Raw genomic sequence first — 11,329 nt, forward strand, 5'->3', positions numbered from 1 at the left:
CTTTTGATTATGATCGGAAAACTTTTAGACAGGAACCCAAAAGATTGGCACACACAGCTGAGATAGGCTTTGTGGGCCGATAGAACAAGAGTTAAAGAGTCCATAGGAATCACTCCTTATCATTTGGTTTATGGACAAGACCTAGTATTCCCGATTCAATTAAAAATTCCAACTTTAAGGTTCATACAGGAATACTATGATGAGAACGAAGACAATGTCCAAGTTAGGTTGGCTCAACTAATTAGTTAGATGAACAAAGAGACGAAGCCCTAGAAAAATTTGCAAAACATCGAGGGGTAGTAAAACGTTGGTTTGACAGAAAAGCGCAAAACAAGGCCTTCAAGATCTCTGACTTGTTCTTATATTGGGACCAAGCCCATGAAAAGAAAGGACAACACGATAAATTTGACAAACTTTGGAAGGGTCCTTTCCAAATTTCAGAAATTATCGAGGATAATGCATTTAGACTTGAGACACTCACCGGTGAGGATGTCACATTGCCTGTCAATGGGCAATTCCTCAAGCATTATTTCCAAGCCTATTTTGTACATAGTTAGTTTAGGTTTTCTTTCGGTTAGTAGTCAGTTTGCTTCCCGTTCTTTAGAGTAGGGTTTGTTTTGGACCATTTAGCCCAAAGGGTAGAGTAGTTTCCCTTTCACTTGGTTAGAGTAGTTTTCTTTTAGTTGTTTAGTTTAGGTGTTGTGAGGGAGCTCGATTTGATTTGATTTTAGTCATTTGACTTGGGATTTTTTTAGCTTCCCTTAGTTGGAGAGCAGTTTTGGTTTTGGGCCTTTGCAAGTACAAAGGGGGTCCATGTTATCACTCATGGGCGAAGTGTATAGATTTTACATTTTTGGTGACAAAACAAAGTTTGTCTTGTTCATTTCTCGAACACAAGGTTCAGAGATTAAAGGGTATGCTTAGTCGTTAGTCTATGGTACGACTTGCACTAAATTTGGGTCAAACCTGACAGAGGTTCCTAAGGTATCTTTGACATGGTTACAACATTCTACTCACACTTAATTGCTCTAAGTTCTTGGTGTTTTGAAGTGAAGTTGGACTTAGTAAAAATCTTACACCTGCTTCAACACTTCTGTGGTCTTCCGAACCCTCTGCAAGCTTCATTGCCTACAAGCCAAACAAAAGATTGAGAAAAAAGAGAAATATCATGAGAAAAGAAACAAAAGAATTTATGGAAAAGAAAAGGCAATATCAAAGTGAAAATAAAGATGAAATTTGGTTCAAGGGTGTGCAATCATCTCTACCGGTGCTATAAAAAATAATCACTAAAGTTATAACCATGATTGTGGTGCCACAGCGATAGCTCCATCGGGGCTATAGACGCCTGACTGGCAGCGGGGCTCTATCTAGGTTGCTTTTGAAGTAAGGATATTTATAATAGCTAAGTTCAATAAATCTGAGAGATTACCAAGTTCTTGTGGAGCGGGGAATAAATCATTTGCACACACGTGAGTAACTTATGGTCAAGGTGCTTAGGATCAACTAGAGAGTTCTTTCCCTTGTTGAGTGCTTGTCCTTAAGTAGATTTGCGGATAGGCCAGCCTAAGATTTTTGTTCTAAGTTGTTTTATTCTTGAAACGTTCAGGAACATTTCACCAGTGGAGTCGCTAGATTTTGTGAGGTTTTCACATCATCACCCCAAAATTTTGGGGACCCCCTTTTTCTCAGTTGCCTTAGCAAGTTTTTTTGAGTTATCCAAAAGTTTTTGATTTGAAAATTTTAAACTTTGGACACCTTCAGGCTAGGAGGGATGTGATTTGTCTTTTTCACCCGATGCAAAACTTGATTTTTCGGAAAATGTAATTTTATCCTTAGGACAAACAAATTTCAAAAACAAAAATTTTTTCCAATGGTTAGAACAATATTCGACAGGATAAATTTGCAAATTTTTGGACTTAGATGGATTTTGGAAATTTGATATAATTACTTGAGCGTTTTCAAAATGAAATTTTTTAGATTTAATTGTTTTGGAAAATCTTGAATTTTTCGGTGAAAAAGGAAATTTTGATAGCGAAATTGATTTTGAATGCCAAAGAAAGGATATATTTTGGTTTAAAAATTAAGATTGCATTGCAAAATTGAAAGTAGATTAAATTGCAAAATCTCATTAAATTGGCTGAAATATTGCTTAGGAGATTTTTAAATGTTGAAAGGAATTTGGTAAATTAAAATTGAAAATCGATTTTAGCCTGCTAAATTCGATTTTAAAGATATTTTAATTGCCAAAACGTTATTAAATGAAAAGGAAAAGGAAACCTATATTTCACTATTATTTTGTTTATAGCTCTAGAATCAGTGCACATTCTCCATTCCCCATTCTTCTTAGGTGCCAATACAATAGGTACTGCACAAGGACTCAAACTTTCTCTGATTGAACCCTTTTCAAGCAATACTTGCACTCGTTTGTTCAATACTTCATTTTTTGCAGATGTTAGTCTATGTGTTGTCTTGTTAGGTAAACTAGCTCCAAGCAATTATTTATACTTCTTACAGGGGATAATCCATCAAGAACATTATTAGAAATAATATCTCGAAATTCAGCCAACAAAGATCTAAAACTCAGGTGCATGCTCAAGTCCATCTTGTTTCTCATTCTTTCTAGGAATCAAAGCAAAACAAACATTTTGTTTCTTCATGTCTTTTGCAAACTAATTTCCCTCCACCAAACAAACTCTCATAGAAGTACAATGATTCTCCTCAGGTTTCTCAATCAACAACAACAATACTTGTTTCTTCCCATCAGCCCAAATAGTATACTAATTCAATCTACCATCATGTAAAGCTTTCCCATCATACTGCCAAGGTCTTCCCAAAAGAATATGACAACAATCCATAGGCAAAATATCACACAAAACTTCATCAAAGTAGTTCCCAATTTTAAATTTCACAAGGCATTGTTCACTTACTAGTAATTTATGTTCATACTTGATCCAAGTAGTGTGATAAGGGTTAGGGTGCTCCAATCTTTACAATTTTAACTCAAATACCAACTCTTCATATGCCAAATTTTCGAAGCTTCCATTGTCAATGATTACTTGAAACATTTATCTTCAATCTTACATCTGGTTGTTTTAAAAAGGCTTTTCCTCAAAACAAGTTCATTATCCAACTACTCAAACCACAAAGTTCTCATCATCAGGTTCTCTCCTTTCTCATGTTCATTAGGTGCTTCAATAGCTCTACCCAAATAAAAGCATTTCTACTACCACTTCCCACTTTCTTGCCAGAAAAGTTACATTCAAAAGCTCTATGTCCTTTACCACATTTAAAACAAGTACCTTTAAACCAAGATCTATCCTCTCTTTTTACATTACTGTTATTTCTAGAGTAAACAGTATAATTACCTCAAGTGTAGTTACCTCTGCTTGCATTGTCTTCTTTCCATTCAGATTTGCCTTTGTCATTAGATGTGCTTTCGAATCTGCTACTTTCTCCATAATATCTTCCTCTACTACGCTTGAACCTTCCACCTCTTGCACTTTATTTGTGCTCTTGTTACTTTGCCAATTTTTCTTTCGCCTTCAAGGCATACAAATAAGCTTCTTCCACACTTTCCATCTTTATAAAACTGATTTCATCTTGTATAGAAGTCCTTAAACCATTTAGATATCTAGCAACTTTCTCAACTTCATCGTCAACATGTCCAGATCTAATATCCAGCTTATAGAATTCCTCAGTATAATCCTTCACAACCATATCTTTTTGTCTCAAATTTTGCATTTTTCTGAACAAATTAACATGGTAATCAGCAGGAAGGAATTTCTTTTTCAACTTACCAGCCATCTTCACCCAAGTCTTGATCTTTTCCTTTCCTCTTCTTTGTCTATCAGTTTGCAACTGTTCCCACCAAAGGGATGCATGTCCTTTCAACTTTGTAGCTGTTATCCTCACCTTTTTGTCATCTGGAATACTTTCATAATTAAAATACTTCTCAATCTCAAAAATCCAATCGAATAAAGCATATGTATCAAGTCTTCCGTTGTAAGTAGAAAGTTCAAAAGTAGGTATTGAACCACTCTATTCAAAGCTCTCAGAAGTCTCTCTTCATCTTGTTCCACCTCAGGTTCAGGATTAGGTGGTATTGCTTCTTCTTCATCACTAACATCTTCAAGATGTACTCTTCTCTAGGTTGTTTCAACAATTTCAAGTCTAGCTGCAATTTGTCTCAACATGTCCATAATAGCATTATTTGAATTTCCTCTATCTCGAACCATTTCGACAATAGTTCCTGCAAGAATCATAACCTTCTCCAAGTTATAGTTCAGAAACCAAGTCTGTCACCTTACAACCAATCTTCAACAAGGTTCTACACAATCCCAAACTTTGCAAGAAAGAAACCTTCGCTCTGATACCACCTGATGCAAGGCAAGAGGGGATAGAGTTCACCTCCCAAGCTACCCTTGCTAGAGTTACACACAAAAGCCAACCAATACAGGAGAAACCACAAAAAATTATAGAGATTTCAATGCAAAAATGATGAGACAATCTTCATTCAACATGCCATGCATAAGGCCTAGCTAGTTGTAGCCATCTACAATCAAATTACAATCTGCAAGCTTAAGAGCTTAGGCTTACAGAGCCAAATCTTAGTGTTTTCCTTCTATCTAACTTCATTCTACTTTTCCTAATCCTAGATCTCTAATTATATAGCCAGTAAGACCACAAGTCAGCCTATCAGGCAAGTTATTACAAATTATAGGTCCTACCCCAAAGGAGAATTCAGCAACCTTACAAACAAGCAAATAAACTTTTGCGGGGCCACATATAGATCTACACGTGATCCAAGAAGAGGTTCTCGAGTGCACAGAATGCCATGATGCCAAACAAAACCTCGCCGAAGCCAAAACTGCACGTTACTCGAGCTACCAAGAAATCAGCACGCCTCAAACGAAGAGAAGGATAACTCCTACAAATGATGGAATTAGTTTCTATAAGCTTAGGTATAGGATCCACAATAGGTCCACATTAAAGAGCTAATTTTGCAGAAAGAGAAAACTCGAGTAACAACAGCCATTCTTCAAAAATAAGATAGGAACAATAAAAGGAAATATTTTTGGTAGATGCAAGATTGCCAAAGTACCCAAGATGCTCCTGCATCAAAAACATTACCCCTCTAGCGAACACTGCAGTAGAATTTATTAAAGGATGATTTCAGCAATCTTTCTATCCATCAAGAATAATATGACTCTAGTTTTCATCCAAGAATCCCTAATTGGTTTAAGTGATGCGTCTACAAAAAATATTGCTTGCCAATAAGGTGTTGCAAACCTTTTCATAGCTAAGACTTGTTTAACTAGAAGGTGAACTATTGATTGCCACCACCATTTCCCACCAACATGGTGACTTCACCAAACTGAAAGGATGACCATTGGCATTTATGCAAGGTAAATCTTAATCCAATGCAATGTCTCTTTCTCCATTCATCTTATCTCTTAACCATGTTGATTCAGTATAATCCCCAACAGCATCATCTTGATTTTCATTTTCTTGAGCCCCTTGGGACACCACAATCATGTCTTCATTGAAATCTTTATTGGGGAGACCCATATCAACATCTTCAAGAGCTTCTTCAATTGGAATCACATTTTGTTTCTCATGAAGAACATCTTCCATACCTTCAAGAGGAGAATTCTTTCTATTTCATGTTGCTCGATGGGAGATTTTCTTGGACTTTGACCTTTAGTGACACCGAATTGTACGCTAACTTCATTAGGTGCTTCATTCTTTGTTGTGGATGTCACATTCCTTTACATCAATGTACTAGTTGTGAATAGGAGGCTCAACTTTTGGCTTTCTTGTGATGGCACTTGGTTTGGAACCTTCTTCTTCTTTGGTCCCCTTGCTTATGTAGCCTTGTCGTTGTTTGTCTTTCTTGCTACATCCATGCCTACTCCTCTTCCCTTCATTATTGACTTCGTGTGGTTCTCCAAATGACTCTTCTTTAGGCTCCTCCACATCTTTCATCAAGTCATAATTCAAAAGAATTTTCTTTTTTTCCAACTTAGCCAATTGCTGATCCACTCATTTTTTGTGAATGTTGTTGCTGGTCTCATCAATATCTCCAAATCAATTTCCTCGTGTTCAAGCTAATTGATGGAAGTAGGGACTTTATCTTTTATCACTACATAATGCTCTATAATATGGTTTGCATCATCTTCAAGTTGGTCTAAAACATGAAGCTGCTTGCAAGCTTTAATCATTTCCACTGACAATTGAGAGCAGAATTTGATATTGGGCACTAATTGACTTGGATACCCATGAGTACGCATAGATACTCCCAAGGTGCACCCGAAGTTCTCTGTGGGTACAGAAGCACATACCCAAACGAAACCTGAGGTGTTTAGGGCACACCCCGAGCACGCCACCAAGCAAACCCAAACACAGACAAACCATTTGAGGGTGCAAGAACCCCTAATGGTATACCCTACAACTTTGGATTTTGCCAAATTATGGTTGTGCCTCATGCAAGGCCCTAAGCTAAAATGTTCCCTTGCAATTATTGCACCCAATATAAACAAATCACATATTTTTCTAGGATCCTATCTAAGTGCCAACAATGCTGACCCAATATCAATGTCAAGCTTGCACCAACACCGATGACTCCAATTCTTCAATACAATAATCTAACATTGTTGCATTTTCAACAATTCATTCACTCGATTAACACCAAAGCTCAATTGTCCCACTTGTCTCAACTTCAAACAAAGGTCATCCTCTGCCCATTCTTCCCTCTAACCATTGACGTCAATCTCTGCCATGGATTTGCATCTGAAGATATGTAACCAGTGCCAAGACCACCCGTTAAAAATCTTATAATATATGGAACTTAACCATTTCAAGTTTGCAACCATCCTCAGTTCTGAACATGACATTCATGTAGTTCATATCAGTGAGCTTGCCTTCGATTTAGTCCAATTCTTCCAACTCTTGCGCAGTTTTTAGCTGAATTCACATCTCTACATAGAGATCTTTCTACAAAAAAGTTATTTACATTGATGAATTGCAGTTGCAAAATAATTGAGCATAACTCTGTCGTTGGACACTCTTTGTTTTGTCATGTTGCTCGTATAAACCATGGAGAAAGTTGATAACTATATTGCATAACTGTTTAATAATATTAATTCTTCCTATTTAATCTTAAGGTTACACTATGACTGCCCCTACCAAAAAAAAGTAAAATTAATCATTGCTAAGGGTATCCCAGGCATGTAGAGGAACCAATTGCTTCCAATTTTATGTTTTATATGTATGTCAAATTTGGAACGTTATGATCAACAATATTTATTTCAGAAATTTGAAATGATTATCATATTGACTATAACCTGCATTATTAATTATTCTCAGTAATAAGTAAAGTATCATGTTCAATGATTACAAAACTCTGAACTTAATCTGAAATCGCAAACCTTAGTAATCTTACTTCCACTTTAAACTAGAGAACTTTCCAAACAATGAAATCTATGAAAGGCGATATGGTAAACAAACACAAAAACTTATACCACATGACTCACAAGTAAAATAAGAAAATGAATTTGTTGCATCCTATATTTTCTCCTACTATAACCTCTGCTACCATATTCTTTTATTTCAATATGGAAAATTCTGTCCAGGTTTTAACCCTTTGAGTGATGATGAAGCCGGTAGAGAGACACCAATGTTGGAAGATTTATCAAGCTACACAGCCACTCTCAGAAGAACATTGCAATTGGATATGTGAACAAACAACTATTAAATCAAAAATTGCATAATTTTATAATTTTCCAGCCCTTTGTTTTTCCAACTTAAACATATATAAAGATTCAAAACCTTCATCCAACAAATGAACATTTATCAAAATGTCAAGCAAAGAAAACAAATACTATGTGCAGCTATGCCTCAGTTTCAAAATGGAAGACTGCCCAAGTCTTTTAATTCTAAGCAAATAAAGAAAACTGCATTCAGTCAACTAATGGTTAGTAAGCAAAATAGACGGCTAAATCCAAGTTATGAGTGACAAATGAAATTAAAAGATACCTCGGAAGAATCTTCATCGTCTACTGAAGTAGCTTTGATAGCTGTTCTGTACGTTTTACCTCCCAATCTGAGAGAAATTCGGTGGACTATGTTGACAGGACATACAGAGCAATTAAACTCAGGCTTCTGACTACGAAACAAATTTTTGTATGCTACTAAACTTGGGGGTTTAACCATAAAATAAGTTTTGCACTTCGAGTTCATTCCGTTAGCCAGGCACAGGCCTGCCATCACTTTTCCTTGTAGGTCAAAAAATCAGGACTATTAAACCCTAGCAAAACCTGGTTATGTGACAACAACGATCGTATAGCCAGATCCTCCAAATGAACTTCAATATTTTATAATGGGTTATCTACATTCATGCTAAAATATAAGCAACAGCGATTATGTTTAATTTGCTCGCAATGTACGTCATTAATCGTGATGGTGGTTTTATCCTGGTTGAAGTTATATCAGGAATATCGAGGCCCAAAGTTGTTGTCTTTTAGTCCTTGTAATTCGACGGCCTTACAAAATCGACGACAATTGTTGCCAACGTTTTAAAAACGTTTATGCAAAAATTAGTTTAGGGTCTGTTTGGTTCGTGGAATTATAGGAACCAAGAAAATCTTGATTTAGTCAAATCAAGGTTTTGCAAATTTCCATTCTTATTTTTGGGATATTACTTGAAGATGAGTGTGAAGACACATTTTTATGTGCAAGCTTGGAGTTGAAGGCAGACTCTAAATAGTAGTCAAATCTATTGTTTTTACACTCCTCAAAAAATATAATCAGGTTTTGATTTTCAATTCCTATCTGCTAGTAGGAAGTCGGAAAACTTGATTTGGAGACAAAATTAGAAGTCTGGTATTCAAATTCATTTTGCCAATTTTGAAACAAATGTAAAAAATTTCAAATTCGGATTTTGAAAAAGCCAATTCCTATCATCTCCCATGAACCAAACTAAAGTTGAGAAAGAAACACTCACAAGTAAGAATGGGAAGCGAGAATATGTACCAATAGCAGGGATGAATTTTTTTCAAATTTGTGGAGTTAGTAGAAATTTATTTTTTATTGTTATTGATTATTAGATGTGATATAAAAATTATATAAAATATGAAAAGAAAAAAGCTCTTTATTTTTTCTCTTAATTTTAAATTTTTTAAAATTCTTAATTATAATTTGATATAATATGAAATTTTGATGTAAAAATTAGTTCACTTAATATATTTCTTTTGTTTTCTATACCTCATATTTAAATTACTCTAGACACATCAATTTTTAGACAATTCTTGGCTCTAGTTCAATTCATTATTCAATTTACTAGACCAGTAAATGTAGGACCAAGAGGCCAACCCTTAACCAAAAGAGTTAAAAGGGATAAAGGGACAATTAAATTGGTAGAGAGACTTCGTCTTAAAGTCATTTTCTACATAGTCCTATAGTGAAACCCCTACTAGAAGGACTGCTCATTTAGCCAAGTCTAGTGAAGAAATTGGTGATATTCATAGTGTTATTCAAAAAGAAAACCATTATCAAGAAAATTCACTGAGGTTAAAAGAGTGTTGAAAAAGGAAGAACTTTTGAGCCTAAAATCCCTATGGTTCAAAAAGAGGAAAGCTACAAAAACAAAGCAAGATATAGCCACTAAAAAGGCAAAAGTAGCGTAAAGCCAATAATGAAGGTCATAAAATAGTTAAGAGAACCCTTCATCCATTTCATGGGATGAAGTACCTTCGGTTTTGGTCAAAATTGGAATACAAGTTACCTTGGTTTCCTTCCTTCCCATAGGATTCCTAGAATTTCCTCTAAGCCTACGACTTGTCTAATAGCCTTTATAGGGATCATCTTAACTATTTTGATGACCGTTGTACTAGCTTGATGGAGGAGCATCTTGGGCTCATTGGCAATCATGCATCATCTAAAAAGATTTGCTTTTTTTTTGTTAAGTTTGTTGATCATGTGAACAATCTTGATGTTCTTTCTTGTTTCATCTGCAAGTATGGATTCTTAAAGTGAACCTGTTGTGGATCTTATGTCTTTGATCACAATTCTTAATGTTTCATTGTTGGTGTGTTCTCGTTCATTCTTGTTTGTAACATGTTCCTCGTTGGCACCTTGTGTAGCCTATGCAAATTTGCTTGTGCAAAGTTCTTGCATGCATGTGATCTTATGCGGCTTTACATTTGAATTCTTGGATCTTGTGTGGATCTATCTCTAAGCTTACATCTCATCATTTTCTTAATTGTATGGTCATTAATTTTCTCTTATGGGATAGGACCTATATGTTGTGATACATTTCCTTATCTTGGAAATTGTAATCTTCCAACTTGACTTGTGTGTCCTAGTGGCTATATTATATAATAATGTAGGTATCTAAAGGTGGAAACCTTAGAAGATAAAATCTGGAGGTTGGGCTCTTGAGCAATTGAGCTCACATATTAGATTTTTGCTAGAAGGTGACAATTTTTGCTAGAAGGTGACAATCAGGTAGGCCTTATGTCAAGCATATTGTAATCAATTTACATTGGATATGTATTGTATCAATTGACTTTTGTCATTTCTTTCACTCTATGGTGTTATGCTTTCGTGTGTTTACTCTTGTTGCTTGGTTTCAGATATCTCCTCTAAGGATTCTCCTACCTAGCCCATGTCAAGTGGTATTAGAGAGAGTTTTTGTTCCTTGTGAAAGTTGGGGTTGTATAGAACCCTATTTGAATTTGGATGTAGTGTGGAAGACATGTTATCTGACCTATAACTTGCATAGGGTTATGATCTTGTTAAAATTATTGTCAAGATGATTTGAGGAAGAGGAAATGTAGATCCCTCCATTATGGATATGTTGAGATGAAATGCAACTAGACTTGAAGTTATTGACACAACCCAAAGAAGATGAAGACCTATTGATGATGTTAGTAAAGATGAAGTTGAGGAAGTTGTAGAAAAAGTCCCTAATTTTGAACAAGGTGATGAAAGATTCTTAAGAGGTTTGAAAAGAGTGAATGCTAAGCTACATTTCAATCCTCTTGAGCACCATGTGGTAAGTTTAATGTTGATGAATTGTTAGATTGGATCTCTGAAATGGAAAAATACTTTGAGTGTGAAAGTACATCAATTGATATAAGAAGGTGAAGATAACAACTACAAATTTGAAAGGGTGTGCATCTCTTTGGTGGGAACATTTGTAACTGATAGACAAAGAAGAGGAAAAGAAAAGATTGGAACTTGTGATAATATGGTATTAAAAGGTAAATTTCTTCCTCTGGTGATTACCAAGTTAGTTTGTTGAAGAAAATGCAAAATTTGAAGCAAAAGG

The 11,329-nt window shown here is 35.4% G+C and overlaps 1 protein-coding gene across 2 annotated transcripts in view; it reads right to left on the minus strand.

Annotated features, from left to right (window-relative positions):
- LOC149553916 (sodium/proton antiporter 2-like) overlaps nt 1-8,569 on the minus strand; it is a 185,509-nt gene extending 176,940 nt beyond the window's left edge. The window contains exon 1 of one of the 2 annotated variants that reach the window (XM_089789258.1): nt 8,035-8,569. In XM_089789258.1, coding sequence (XP_089645384.1) covers nt 8,035-8,265 — 231 coding nt within the window. In that variant the 5' untranslated portion in view covers nt 8,266-8,569. The remainder of the gene's footprint in view (nt 1-8,034) is intronic. The other variant, XM_089789259.1, reaches the window with a different exon arrangement.
- Between the last annotated feature and the right edge of the window lie 2,760 nt (nt 8,570-11,329).

This window comes from Cupressus sempervirens, chromosome 6, assembly GCF_028749045.1.
Source record: "Cupressus sempervirens isolate cs-2001-9-10 chromosome 6, ASM2874904v1, whole genome shotgun sequence".
NCBI lineage: Eukaryota > Viridiplantae > Streptophyta > Pinopsida > Cupressales > Cupressaceae > Cupressus > Cupressus sempervirens.